General features: G+C 53.6%; 1 protein-coding gene across 2 annotated transcripts in view; it reads left to right on the top strand.

The window, feature by feature from the left end:
• The first annotated feature begins 3,061 nt into the window (after window positions 1-3,061).
• Window positions 3,062-15,570, top strand: part of LOC133351328 (diacylglycerol kinase zeta-like) — a 46,380-nt gene continuing 33,871 nt past the window's right edge. For both annotated transcript variants that reach the window (XM_061566432.1, XM_061566431.1), the window contains exon 1: window positions 3,062-3,436. In XM_061566432.1, coding sequence (XP_061422416.1) covers window positions 3,255-3,436 — 182 coding nt within the window. In that variant the 5' untranslated portion in view covers window positions 3,062-3,254. The remainder of the gene's footprint in view (window positions 3,437-15,570) is intronic.

Genomic DNA, 15,570 nt, shown 5'->3' with positions numbered 1-15,570 from the left:
CATCACTCCTTCACTCCTTCCCTTCGCTCCTTTTTTTTACGATCAGTGGAAACAAGAAGATGCTCGGTGTAGTCGGCACTTTGCTTCGTTCATCATTTCGTAAACATTTTTTTTTATTTTTAAACTTTGCTTTATGTAAACCCCCACCTCTCGCTCACTCTCTCGCTCACTCTCTCTCTCTCGCTCTCTCTCGTTCTGCACGCAGCCCTTCTCGCAGTCCGACGGCCTCCGACGGGTAGCTCATATCAGCATGCAGAGCTCCCCGTCATCTGCCACCGAGCACACGGCCTCCTCCATCGCCCACTGCTCCTTGAAGGCCGGCACGGCGTGGGTCAGCCGCGCATAGCGGAACTCCAGCCCACACACCCTGGCTCCGACAAGATCTCGGAAGATGCCCAGGCTGTTGGCCGGACGTTTCCCCTCCAGAGCCACCTTCCTCGCCCTGTAAATGGCGAGCTTGGCATAGCCGACGAGCACGTTGACCAGCCCCTCCCTTCACTCCCTCCCTTCACTCATTCCCTTCACTCATTCCCTTCACTCCTTCACTCATTCCCTTCACTCATTCCCTTCACTCCTTCACTCTCGCTCACGTAACGAGCTCTGCAACGCGCGCGGTCCCCTGCCATCGACGCGGCGTCGCAGGCGATCGCCTCGTGCGCCGCTTGACTCGACAGAGACAGCTCGCTCAGAGGAGGACCTCGTGGTGTCCGTCACGGGGGGCTGGGTGGGGGGGGGGCTGTGATGAGAAGGAGGAGGCGTTCGCCGGGAAGACTTTTGGATGGGCTCTGGAAACGGAGAACGCTGCGTGTGAAGGTAGAAGGGTGTTTGAGTCGTGGCCCTGGCTACTCTGGGTGCAGGGGATTCACCGCCATGTACGGTGCAGTCGCCAATAACGGCAAACGCTGATTTACATTCTCATCTCGGCTTGTGACGCAGCGCACGGTATCCGCTCCTCGCTCTCTTAGAGGCGCAAGGAGGAGCAACCACAGATGAGCAGGAAGGCAGCAGCAGCAGCCACAATTACTACCCAATCTCTGCTGTCCTCTATATACGAAGGTGTTATCGGCCAATACATTACAGCAACGTTTACTTGTGCGAGGGAACCGGAGTACTCGGAGAAACCCCACGCATGCAAGGGGGAAACACTCGATCTCATGCAAACGGAGCCAGTGGAGACACAACGTGTGCTGTACCGCCATCCCCTGGCGAGCGAGGTGACGGAGGAGCGCTCTTGATGCCCCCTGGAGGGGAGTTTCGCGACATCCGAGAGATCCTCCTCCTGTGGCACCACCAGCCCTATTCAGGACCTGACTAGCTAACCTGCACTGACCAGTGTGACGTATGGATACACAACAATCCCGGTTAATGTGGCACATCGGGGCATCAGGGTGGATCAGTGGTGACACTCTTGCCTCACCGCCAGGAAGGACCCAAGTTCGATTCTAGACTCGGGCGCCGTCTGTATGGAGTTTGTATGTTCTCCCCCTGCTTTTCATGATTTTCCTGTGCGTTCTCCGATTTCCTCCCGTTGCAACAAAACAGCACCTATGTATGTTGAACTTCTTTTGCACCGTACACAGCCAACCGTGCTAATCGGAGGTGCAACACCAGTTAAAATGTAAACTTGTATTTGGCCATAACGTCTCAGTGCTGGACCCTCCTAAATAAAGAGTTTCCGTGGGGACGTGAGTAGCCTTGAAACCCAGTAGCCAGTGCGCCGCTGTTGTTTGGCACTGGGTACGCAATGCCGCTGTTGCGTCATGACAGGTGTCGTGCAGTGAGGATCGTAGCATTGATAACTTAGTATGGCCCTGAGCCAGTCGTGGAAATTCATCATTTCTATGTCGGGGGTGATTCTATCCACAGGACGACCAGTGTTGACTTCCCCACAAATCATCCGGAATGTGTCCGATCCCGTCAAATCTCGCAAGCTCAGCTAAGTTGAGCCTGGATCGTGCTTAGATTGGTGAGTGCCGTGCATAAAGCGGTTGTAGTGAGCGTTTCGGGCTGTAGAGGGCAGTGCAGTAAAATCCCGGGCCTTGCAGCCCTCAACCCGCTCTTTCTGGCATGGTGAAGTATGGCCATATTACCCTCACGGTGCGGGGAGGCCATCATCCAGCAGTGGATTGACAAACGGACTGTCCATGTAGCTAATGGAGATCGTATGCAGAGGGCTTCGCGAATACAATGAGTGCGATCTGAATGTACGGATCAGAGATCTGAACCTCAACTCGGCAGCTTCAATATAAATTGATGGCATTCGAACCCAGGTGTATGAGATTTGAACGGTTGACTACGTACGGTGTGACAGAAGTTCAACATCCAGCAATGGAGAAGTCCACAAGAGAACGTGACAAGGTGAGTGGTGTGGGTGTGATGAGGCAGGAACGGCTGCCCTGGGTGGGACGCGTGTGCAAGATGGGAGGACGGCACTGGAGAGGTCTCCACGAGCTGGGCGACCAAGCAGATGGGAAGACCTACAGGGAAGATGGCGTGAGACTGCCGTGGCAGATATTGGCGGTCGCTGCGTGTCTTCCTGTGCAGCAGCAGCAGCCGTGGGTTCTGGCGGAGAGTGGAGAGCATTGGTGGCGAGGAGGTGCCGTGTCTGGCCACGGTGACGTCTCGACCTCGCTATCACAGTCCGAATGTGGCCACGTCTCAAAACCATGTACAGGCAACAGCATAGGATGTGCTGCCATACGAAGACGAGGGATACGTTGGAGGGTTTCATTCATGAGTTTTCTGACACGAGTATTCCGTGCCGCTGGGTTCGCTTATTCCGTTCCTTTCAGTTTCCGATTGGGGATGCCCACGCTGATTGGGGCGAATAATTTGGTGCTTATGGGGTGAACAACTGTCTTGCAGGCAGAATTATGGGATCGCTCACGCATTGGCCAGTCGCTCGCATATTCACCGTCCCCTACTTTGACACCTCGCACCAAACTTCCCCGTCCTTTGTCGAGCGTCATCTCGGTGCCCCCCCCCCGCTCCACTCACGAAGTCGCCCCCAAGATCAGGAGCGGCGGGGCGACGCGGCGGGGGGAGGCGCATGCGCGTCGCACGCCTCGCCGCGGATCCGCGGTGTCAGCTGGCGGCGGCAGCGCGCAGCTCCGTCACCAACCATGAGCGCGCCGCGAGAGAGAGGCGTAGCCAGCGAGGGGACGTGAGATCTCGCCGCCGCGCAGACACGCAGCCCAGCCGCCGCCTCGCTGGGCGAGCCGACTGCAGCGCGGCAAGGCGAGGCCCCGACAGCCATGGCTGAGGCGCGGGGCAGAGACTCGGCGTCGGCCGCGCCCGCCGATCGAGGAGAGGCGGACGCGGTGATGAGGGTGGCCGCCGCCGCGGCTGCGGGCGGTGCGAGCCCGGGGGAGGAGGCCGGGACGTCCCTGGAGAGCCGCTTCCCGCATCTCGCCATCCGCAAACAGATCTCGTATCGGTGAGACCCGGGAACTGTCCGCGCGGTGGGTGCTGAACGAATTCACGGCGCGGCCTGAAGGTGCTGTTGTTCACCCGGGATGCTGATTTCGCAACCCTTCCCCTGCAATGCGCGGCAGCGCTTGCTACCACACGGGCGACCGACAGGGTTTACTATCACCAAGGGCGACTGACAGGGCTTACTACCACACGGGCTACCAACAGGGTTTACTATCACCAAGGGCGACTGGTAGGGCTTACTATGACACGGGCGACTGACAGGGCTTACTATGACACGGGTGACTACCATACGTGCTTGATTTGATACCGTCCTTGTGGGCCGCGTGTACAAACGAGGAGGCGCCAGCCACCCCCCCCCCCCCGTGTTTGTGTGGAGCGGTTAGTCAGCGTTGCTGTGCTAAGAATTCCAGTTCGATTCCAGCTCACGGCCAATACCAGTGACGATTATCTGAACCAGTCTAGGGCCTCCCCTAGGTCGACTCAGCCTCAAATGAGTAGCTGGTGCGATGTTTAAACATAGCCACTAGGGAGACAAAGGTGGCCGGGCGTCCTGTGGCCACCCCCCCTCACCCCCCCCAACACCCCGTGTGTTATGCCGGCCTTCAGAATACACGAGGGATCATTGTCTTGTGTGTGTGTCTGTGTGTATGTATGTGCGTGTCTATACGTGGGGAACGGCCGTGTATTATCACACTGCGCTATAAACTCGGCGACCAGAGTTCGATTCTCATTCACGACCAATAACTGGCGAATATTTGAAACGGTCGTGGGCCTCCCGAAGGTCGACTTAGCCTTAAATGAGTGCCGGTGTGTGAACATCAGCATTGGGGAGACAAAGGCGGCGGGCTTGGTATTGGCCACCCACCGACTCGTGTGCCGTGCCGGCCGTTATAGGTGTTTGCTGACATAATTTGTCCCAACAGTCTGTTAACGGCTATACGGGGGACATTTGTCTTTGTGTATCTGTGTGACGTGGCGTCTTTCCTTCGTACAGTGCTCGTTACGCGCTTAATTAAGCTTCGTGCTCTCAGCGTCGGTTCTATTATTGGATGGAGCTGGGCTCTGGTTTTTGCCTTCACTGCGGATCATCGCTCTTCCCCACCCATCCACCTTTAGCGAGACCCCGGGGGGTGCATCGCATCCTTGCCCGAGCGCCGGGCGTCAGCGCGCGTAATGTCATTAGGGGCGCTGACCGCATGGACAGCCTCGGCTCAGCGTTGCGAATCTCTTGAGATTCTGCAGAGCCAATGAAGGCATCACAGCCCGCGCGGACGGTGCAGACCCAGGCGGAGCTGCGATGATGTGCACACGGGGGAACTGTGACGTGCATGTACAATTACACATGTGTGTATGTATTTATACACCGTGTGTTCGTGTGTTCGTGTGTGAGGTTAAACAGTCCCTGGAGGGGCCCCTTCCCTCTCGCCGTCAGGCGTCCCATGCTCATTGCTACCAAGCTGCTGCTGCGTTTACACTCGCAGCAGCAGCAGCAGCAGCTTGTGCGCCTCGCTTCACTGGGCGCTGATGCATCTCCTTCATTGGGTGATGATGCATCTTCTAAACTGGGTCCCAATGCATCTCCTTCATTGGGTGATGATGCATCTCCTTCATTGGGTGTTGATGCATCTCCTTTACTGGGCGCTGATGCATCTCCTTCATTGGGTGATGATGCATCTCCTTCATTGATGATGCATCTCCTTCATTGGGTGTTGATGCATCTCCTTCATTGGGTGATGATGCATCTCCTTCATTGATGATGCATCTCCTTCATTGGGTGTTAATGCATCTCCTTCATTGGGTGATGATGCATCTCCTTCATTGATGATGCATCTCCTTCATTGGGTGTTGATGCATCTCCTTCATTGGGTGATGATGCATCTCCTTCATTGATGATGCATCTCCTTTACTGGGCGCTGATGCATCTCCTTCATTGGGTGATGATGCATCTCCTTCATTGATGATGCATCTCCTTCATTGGGTGTTGATGCATCTCCTTCATTGGGTGATGATGCATCTCCTTCATTGATGATGCATCTCCTTCATTGGGTGTTAATGCATCTCCTTCATTGGGTGATGATGCATCTCCTTCATTGGGTGATGATGCATCTCCTTCATTGGGTGTTGATGCATCTCCTTCATTGGGTGTTGATGCATCTCCTTCATTTGGTGTTGATGCATCTCCTTCATTGATGATGCATCTCCTTCATTGAGTGATGATGCATCTCCTTCATTGGGTGTTGATGCATCTCCTTCATTGGGTGTTGATGCATCTCCTTCATTGGGTGATGATGCATCTCCTTCATTGGGTGTTGATGCATCTCCTTCATTGATGATGCATCTCCTTCACTGGGTGTTGATGCATCTCCTTCATTGGGTGTTGATGCATCTCCTTCATTGGGTGTTGATGCATCTCCTTCATTGATGATGCATCTCCTTCATTGAGTGATGATGCATCTCCTTCATTGGGTGTTGATGCATCTCTTTCATTGGGTGTTGATGCATCTCCTTCATTGGGTGTTGATGCATCTCCTTCATTGATGATGCATCTCCCTCATTGGGTGTTGATGCATCTCCTTCATTGGGTGTTGATACATCTCCTTCATTGGGTGTTGATGCATCTCCTTCATTGATGATGCATCTCCTTCATTGGGTGATGATGCATCTCCTTCATTGGGTGTTGATGCATCTCCTTCATTGATGATGCATCTCCTTCACTGGGTGTTGATGCATCTCCTTCATTGGGTGTTGATGCATCTCCTTCATTGGGTGTTGATGCATCTCCTTCATTGATGATGCATCTCCTTCATTGAGTGATGATGCATCTCCTTCATTGGGTGTTGATGCATCTCCTTCATTGGGTGTTGATGCATCTCCTTCATTGGGTGTTGATGCATCTCCTTCATTGATGATGCATCTCCTTCATTGGGTGTTGATGCATCTCCTTCATTGGGTGTTGATGCATCTCCTTCATTGGGTGTTGATGCATCTCCTTCATTGGGTGTTGATGCATCTCCTTCATTGGGTGTTGATGCATCTCCTTCATTGATGATGCATCTCCTTCATTGAGTGATGATGCATCTCCTTCATTGATGATGCATCTCCTTCATTGAGTGATGATGCATCTCCTTCATTGAGTGATGATGCATCTCCTTCATTGATGATGCATCTCCTTCATTGGGTGATGATGCATCTCCTTCACTGGGAGCTGATGCATCTTCACAATGACGTTTCACAATGGTTTCACAGTCGACCCTTCCCTCGCACAGGGTGTCTCCGGGGTATCCAATGCCGTGAACTGTGGATTCCCACGCGCATTTGCCAAGAAGATGTATCCCATGCTTAATGCTCCGGCTACAAACACATGCGGCCCTTGTGCTGTGCTCCATGGGCTGCGCTGCAGGTGGCGCGGAGGGCTCGCGTGCACGTGGAGATGTTGGAGTGGGTGGTTACGCAGCCGGGGTGCTGGGGGTGCGAGGGGATGGTGTCGAGGGGTGGGGGGCTCTTCAGCACTTAGGAGAATAAAATCAATAGGGACAGCGGCTGCGGTGATGTTTCCATCACGGAGAGCAGCTGACGCTGCTGCGACGAGGGAAGGGGGGCGACACGAGGAGGGGTGGGTGGCTCAAATCGTTTGCTTTGCTTCAGCGGTAACTGCATGACAAGAAACTGCTTTGCCGCACATATGCAAATATCCCGATGTACGTAATGTGTTGGACCTGCCGTGGTGTGATGGTCAGCGCACTGTACTTGCAATGCATGGGTCACCGGTTCGCTTCCATCTCGCCTCTGTCCATACCACAGTAGATTCACTTGGCAGGCTGCGCGGTGGGGTAAAGTGTGGGTGCCCCCAACTCTTTCAACACGCCAATCAGTGCGGAAGAGATACCAAGTACCCTATAGAGCTGTTCCGAGTGGAGGCCCTTCTGCCAGCAGTGGCGTGAGCGAGCACTTTCAGTGTTGCGCCTGTACCTTGCATTGCCTTCTTCGCCGTGCAGTTTGAACGTTCGCTCGCTCGCAGAAATCGGTGGATTCGCGACTCCATTTTAATGCAATCGACCACTGGTTCCTGACTTTCTGAGCCGGTAATTGATTATGTAAACGGTTACCGGTTTGCGGGTTACCGGTTTACGGGTTATCGTTTTACAAACCGATTACAGGGTGCAGTGCTGAGTAGCCGGGGACCTCGTCACAGCAGACAGCACAGAATCTAAATTTACATCCCATGTGATGGAGCTTTGCGCAGAACATTGCATTGATATTCTGTATACATCTTGTGTGCTGGATGTGAGAAATGATTAAATATTCACCTTCGATATGATATTACAACGTCGCTGTATCAGTGTCACTGTGAAATAGCGCACTGTCACGAAGTCGTGCACAGTGTCTGTACACAGAAATCGAACGATCGAGACATCAAAACCGTTGATGATGCCACCACCACCACCTCCCCTCCACCACCGCGTTCTGCCATCCGCCAGATGGCGCAGCTGCTGCTGCTGCTACACAGTAGAGAGTCGCAGCGATCTCCACGATCTGCCCTGACCGTCTCCCCCACCACTCTCTGGCCTTAGGTCTTCTCGTCCCCTTGGTTGCCTAACTCGTGGAGACCACTCCAATGCCGGAATCGGCAACCGGCCCCCCTCCCGGTGCCACCCAGCGCAGCCGTGTTCGTCTGGATATGACGTCACCTCTACATGATGCTACTCAGTGCAGTGCGCTAATTACGAAAGTGTCAACGGATATTTAAAGTTATTTTTACAATGTTTCACCTGGATGATCCCTTCTATTCTGGCGCATGATGGAAATATGTTCACGAGCTAAATGCCAATGTTGACAACGTCTGCTGGCCACGAGAGGGCTTCAAGGAGGCAGAATTTGTGTAGTTTTGCTGATCCTCCTCAACCGAAGGAGAGCAGACTACAGTGGGTTGCATGGCCACTTGCTTTTAATGTTCCATTAACAAAGGGGATGTGTGCAGCATCAGCCTGTTGATGTTCTGATGCGGGTGATGGTCACGCCATCAACCGCATCAGCTTGTTGATCGCGATATGGTGCAGAGGCATCGTGACAGGGGCTGTGGACTCGGGCGTGCGCATCGCCTCCTGCTTTCGGGAGAATCGCAGGCGGACGACAGCGGCGTGGGCGAGCGGCTGAGGGACGAGGCGAGCGCCGCCTCCGTTGGATGGCTTCTCGTCCCCTCGGTGATGTTGACCACTCGTGCCATTTGGTGACACCGCATTGGCAGTGGTGGACAAGCACACATTCCAACAACAACTCAACACATTTCGTGTCAATAAAAACATGACATACAGAAGAAAACAAATGTAATAGGCAAAACTTTGGAAAATGGCCCTTCTTCACAGCAGGCCTAAGTCTGGGTGGATCACAGCTGGAGACTGCTCTGTTCACTGTCACCCACGGGTGCATGTGGGTGCGTATCCAGAGCATTCTCACACGTGCTGCAGGTTTTAAATTTTTTATCTGAGTCACCCAACCCCCAACGATAATAATTAACACCCCAACAATACTTCAGTAGCAATCATAAGTGGAGACACAGCAACACCTGTTTTTTTTTATCGGAGGAATAACGTCTCACGCAGGAATTAACGGGAAGGTATCCCACGGGAAGAGAGAGAGAGAGAGTGGAATGTGCAGAGTGGGGGTACTTCGATTTTCTCGTCCCCTCATGACTCAGACGCATACACAGCATGAAGTGTTCTACAGTGGCAGGTTTGTGCCTTATCACCACCTCATCACGCACACCCAGTCATGGCGTGGATTTCTGTTCAAGGTCACCGCCTCATCTTCTTCACGTAGTCGCACATTCGCCCAGAGAGTGACAGCACGAACGACCCCCCGGGAGATCCGCTTGGGCCTCCGCCTTATCGGCCTCCTCTTGCCCGCCTGACACGCACCCTCGTGGGTTCCCTGCTTCCAGACACCTACAGGCTGTAATATTCGTAGGGATGTATTCCTTTATTATACCATCCGGAGATATGTTCACTCGCTGCAATCGTAATTCTGAGCATAACGCGGCAAGACGGCGGCGTTCCACGTTCCTGCGCTTATTCAGCGAGTTTGACAAGACAGCCACAAAACGGTCGACATGTCTTGGGATGTTCCTCCTGCGCAAGACGAATCCAGCGTCCGTCAGCTAGGCACAACGTGAGGCACTGATATTGGAGAAGGGGCCTCCTGTGTCAATACACCGCACGCCGTGCCTCTCTAGAGCCGGCATTACCCAGTGACACCCCGCGATGTCACTACATCATCCCCCCCCCCCCTTTCTAGCACTCAGCCATACCGCCTGTTAACTCCCCCTTTAGCAACGAACAAAGTGAATAAAGTGAACAAAACCCCAATGTGTGGCTCCACAAATAAATACCCCAACCTACCTATACAATATGGACACTATCTACAAATATACAGTAACTATTGGGGAAAGGGGACGAAAGTACAGCACAACAATAGGCAACAAAGGAAGAGAGATAAAAAAAATAAACCGCAGTAAAACGAGAATGCTCGGGACCCCCTCCATCACCAGCATTTCCCCCCCTCACCGTGTAACAACACCCACAAGCACAATAAAGGCGAGGTTCAGCCAATAACCGATACGGCTTGCCGAGTGCGACAACCAACTGACGTTGTGGGAGCATGTGTGTATGGGAATCAAGAAAACCGAAGAGTCTTTGATCGAGTCCTTGTGGCCGGGCCCCCAGAGGAGGTGGGCTCCCTCTCCCTGGAGGTCCCGGGGGGAATTTGCAAATGTCCCGTCGAACCCGGCTTTACACGAAGAGCAGTTGGCCGGGTGGACGGGCTCTCCTCTCCCGAATTCAGCGGATACGGCACAAGTGGGGGCTTGGGGGACGTTAGACGCGCAGCACCTGAGGACGGCATCAAATTACTCCACTGAGGACCAACCTCAGCGGGTACACACCTCAGCTTGCCGGACACATCTCATACTCGGCCCCTGCGTAGTGGAGGTGGAATGAATTCACACAGTGAACTTATGGCGCACATTTGACGGCGGATCGTAGATCGCCGCCATTTGGTCAAAGGCTTGACGTAGCGTGGCCCTCTCCAACGGCGGGATGGTGAGAAACGCCGCTGAGGCGTCGTCGTCAAGTACGGCGGGCAGCGCTCTCAGCGCCTCTGTCCACCCCACCAAGTCGATGTTCATCTTGAACCGCTGCTTGAAGGTCACCCAGTCACCTCCGGTGGCTGTGAATTCTATAACGAAGGGTAGTCATCGCCGGAGAGAAGGAATGTCCACAGGCGAACTTGACACAGCCACAGATTTGGCGGGCTCCTCGCTCCGCTCCTCCATCAAAATGGCGGCCGCATGTGTGGGCTGCGCCACAGAGGTTCCCTGTTGGCAAGAAAATGGTGGTGGGATTTTCTGTCCCGCGCAGCTCCGTTGTTCTCTCTTCCACCACTGGCTCCTCACGGTGGAACGATGGACGCCGCGGCTTGAAGGAGTTTTGTGAGGCAGGAGTGTGCTGTACGGCGCTCCCTACCCGATGGCGGTGAGCTGTCGTGTGGTCGGTTGACGCGCTGCTCCACCGATGGTGCCTCACTTCCTTTCTCCGGGGTCACCATCCACGGAGCTGTTGAGGGATGAGTTCGTCTTCCTCATCGTCCGACATCCTGGTGCATAGTCTGCTTCACGTAAACATAACCTAAGACGGCTAGCTTACTAAAATAACGTTTGGCCACTTCCAACACCAGTTGTAGTGAGTTCAACTGAGTCGTAGACATACTCTTTGGAGGCAACACATTTATTAACACCAACACACGGGGTCACTGCCCCTTAAAAGAATATAAACCGATGGTGGTGACCACCAGGCTAAGTACACTAATTACACCGTAACTTGCTACAACCGACCGGACCACAGCTTGGGTCCCGGTCCACGTGTTGGAGACTCTGTAGGATGCAGAAGAAGGTTTCTTCAGGATGAACAACAGCGCTGGTCCCTCTGGGGGACCCGGCTTATATCCTCTGTGGCGTGGCTGGCTCTGCCCTTGGCCACGACCACCTTCCAGAATCCTCGAGCAGGATCTCGACCCTGACACGTGACCACCCCTAGCCCTCACTTGGGGCCCTTGTGTAGACTTAACCGGTCACGTGTCCTCTGGGGTCAACCAGAGTGCCACGGCCCTTAGTAACCCCATTCCCATGGCCGGCACTCCCACACCCTATCCTGTAGGGGCCAGCACTGCACGCCAAGCGTGGTGCCATCCAGCGCTATCAATCAGCGCTCACGGAGCCCCTCTAGGGCCGGTACTGCACCCACATCCTTGAGGTGTCCGCGATGTCGTTACACCGCACGCCGCGCCTCTCTCGGGCCGACATTACCCAGTGACATCCCGCGATGCCACTACACATATATATCAAAAGCATATTAATAGTTACTCTTTGGTTTTTTAGGTAAAGTCACGTAGGTAAGCAATCAAATCAAATAAATGAAAACAACTAAATTAAATCACGACGTTTCGGACGCAACTCAAGCGTCCTTCTTCTGGCTGTCACATCGTTGCTAGACAGCCAGTTTATATTTATATTCATATCCATATTCACAGTCTTCTACTCCCAGCTTCAAACACTACCATCACCATTGCCACACGCTATTTCGAGCGTGCAAGTTTAACTTGCGCCTTTCTAATTTTTCAGATATACGAACATAGACGTCACTTCAACCGAGATGATGGATTCAAATTGAGCAATCATTGGAAGGATGTAATTAACCAAGTTAACACTTTAGCTGCCGTGCAGTCTACTGCTAGACAGCCAGTTTAGATTGATTTTCATAATCATAGCCATATCCCCAGTGTGTTACCCCCAGCTTCACACACTACCATCACCATTACCACACGTTGTTTTCAGCTTGCGCAATTTACCCCCCCCCCCCCCCGGCAGCATAACAAAAGGCTGCTTAATCTTAGCTTCCTTATCTACTTCCGCCCCCGGCATCACAAAGCTTCAGTTTGAACTCCGTACGTTGCGCCCACCCCGTTCCTCACATCGTAGCCTCCCAGTCCACAGCCCGCCCCCACACTCACCATGGCCCCTCCCCTCCCTCCATCCCCCGCGACTATATGATTCCTCGTCACAGCCATCTCTTAGACACACTTAAGCGGTTGTGCTTTCGCTACGTTGTCCCCACCTGAAGAAGGACGTTTGTGTTGCGCCCGAAACGTCGTGATTGAACTTAGTTGTTTTATTTTATTTTTTTCCTACGTGACTTTACCGAAAAAACCAAAGAGTATGAATCCTTGCAGTCACGAAAAATTCAAATCTAGAATATTAATAGTTACCCATTTGTAAATAATGAGCAACACAGACAAACCTTTAAAACATCAAAAATGTTTGATGCACAAATAATTATTTTGTCCGGCCCCTCGTGCAGCCCCAGGCTGCGACCACTGAGCGTGTGCGTTGCCCCGCACACGTGGCCCACTCGTGACCATGTGCGGCAGGTGGATGTGGGCGCTCGTGAAGAAAGTCGTTCTCACGGCGCTGTCGGCGTGCTTAGCCACGACCGAATAATTTCAGCCGGGTTTGTCCGGGTGACGACCGCACCCGGAACTCCACATCCACAATACCTCTCGCTATGGATTGTGGCTACTAGGCACGTGCCTAGTCCAGTCGACCAGCGACCCTGGAAATACTCGGTGAGAAATGAAGCCGTGGCGCAGATGTATCGGCAGCACTGCCGTTGAAACGCTTTGACGCGCAGTGGCTGACGAATATTCTCTCGCTCCGTGGGTGTCCTCCACTACTGGTGCCCAGTGACGGCTGCTGAATGCAGCTGGCGAGTGCGTGGGGACTGGTGAGCGTAGTTGCCTCGGAGTGCTTGCAAATGTGTTGTACGGCTGAGCGTGTGCGTGTGGCTGTGTGTGTTGATTTGAAGTGAATGTGTGTAAGCGCGAGTGTGCGTTAGTGTAGGGGTGGGTAAGTGCGGTGTGTGAGAGTATATGTGAGAACCTGTTTCAATATTCACCATTACCTTCTCTAGCCGTGTGTATGTACGCGAGTATATGAGTGTAATATGAGTCTGTGTGTGTATGTTAAAGCCAAAGGTCCCCCCGTATAGCGTTCCCACAATGTAGGAGCAAGTGCCTTGATCGATCACCTTTGAAGCCCGCCACGGCACACGAGGCGGCACCACGCGCTGCGCTACGAGCCCAGCGACCCAAGTTCGATTCCCGCTCACGGCCAACACCGGTGACGATTATTATCTGAACCGGTCATGGGCCTCCCCTATGCGTACCTGGTGTAGTGTGTAATTATCATCACTGGGGAGACAAAAGCGACGGGGCGTGGTGTTTGCCACCCACCCCTAACTTGCCGTGCCGGCATTCATAGGTTCTCGTTAACAGCACTTGCCCTAACAGTCTGTTAAAGGCTATACGGGGTATCTTTGTCTTTGTGTGCGAATATGGATATGTGTGGGTGTGTGGTGTGTGGATGTGAGGGTGTCTGGTGTGTGGATGTGTGGTGTGTAATGTGTGGTGTGTGGGTGTGTGGATGTGTGGGTGTGGTGTGTGGGTGTGTGGGTGTGTGGATGTGTGGGTGTGTGATGTGTGGATGTGTGGATGTGTGGGTGTGTGGATGTGTGGGTGTGTGGGTGTGTGGATGTGTGGGTGTGTGGTGTGTGGGTGTGTGGAGTGTGGATGTGAGGGTGTGTGGTGTGTGGGTGTGTGGATGTGTGGGTGTGTGGTGTGTGGGTGTGTGGAGTGTGGGTGTGTGGTGTGTGGGTGTGTGGAGTGTGGATGTGAGGGTGTGTGGTGTGCGGGTGTGTGGTGTGTGGTGTGTATGTGAGCGCCAGTTTCGCGAGACTCGTACTTTCACTACCGAGAGAATTGATTGTCGAAAGTTTCCAACGGGCTCTGTGTGGACCGGTGGTGGTGGTGGTGAGGGGGTGATGGCCAATAACGGTCGTGAAACACATGGAGCGCATTGCCTTGCGGAAGTGCAATGCGTTGCTCAGCTGTTGGATGCTGCAGCCCAGAGGTTGCTCTGCATGTTTCACCCGCAAGGGACGCAGGGCACGCGCGCGTGTCCTTTTCCCAAACGCCGAGGACAGGCCCAAAGTCGCAACATATCAAGCAATCAGCCACAGGCAGCACGCGATCAAAGCTGTCATCGATGAAAGTGAACACGTTGCTCGAATTAAGAGAGGTTGTTTGTTATAAGAGCTTGGGGAACAGAGACAATGGGAGGAGGAGGAGGTAATGTCGAAGTGGAGCGGTGCGAGGAAAGGAGCAGAGAGAGAGAAGTGTTTTGTCCTTCAGTGTGGGTGGGTGAGCGAGTGAATGTGAACACTGTGGATGAGACAGACCAGTCAGTCTCGTAGACCTTCTCAACATGTGTGAAGGAATCGATGGCAGTAGCGATCGAGGGGTGATATGGAGGCAACTGACCGCGGGTGAGCGAGTGGCTGGAGTGAATTTGGTGACTGCTGGATCATCCATCTGTGAACTCGATCCTGTGCAGTGAGGCAGGAACTGGGTACTTCACCCCAGATGTGACAGCAGCACGATTCTCACTTCGACCAAATCGATCCGAACCGTTTCTCTTCTTCCTGACGATTTCTGTCGCGCTCTGGCCGCGACGCGCGTCGCGAACTGCGTCGTGACCTCCCTCGCTCGCGCTTCGTTCCTCTCCCATCGCCGTTGATGTCTTTGAGGTGCTAATGAGACGCGATGCAAATTCGGATCGAGAGGGGAGCGGCGACGCGGGATCTGCGACTTCAAATGGGTCTCACGCACGAAGCGGGTATAATGAAGGCGACACGGAGTCTCGCTCTCGTGAAAACAATGATCCATTCATTATCGCGCACTTCATTTACTTACCCAAGCAGCCGCAGTCTCATGGTTCGTACGCTGGACTTGCTACGTACAGGTCGACGGTTCCATCTCACCTCCCGGCGGGACAGTGAAGCGATGGGTCAAAGTTTATCACTCCTCCCCAGCCTCCCACGCCGCTGTCCGCCCAGCAGTCTACATGGGCGCAGCATAGTCGGTGTGTGATGGGGGAGAGTGTGGGCACGGCCACTCACAAACTCTCGCTTCTTGCAACGAATGGGTGAGAGTGTGAGCAGGTGTAGGTGGAAGGATGTGTATCTATAAATG

Source organism: Lethenteron reissneri, chromosome 37, assembly GCF_015708825.2.
Source record: "Lethenteron reissneri isolate LAM-NWPU_2019-01 chromosome 37, ASM1570882v1, whole genome shotgun sequence".
Classification (NCBI taxonomy): Eukaryota; Metazoa; Chordata; class Hyperoartia; order Petromyzontiformes; family Petromyzontidae; genus Lethenteron; species Lethenteron reissneri.
Note: the sequence above shows the minus strand (reverse complement) of the source record. Positions and strands in the feature narration are given on the sequence as shown.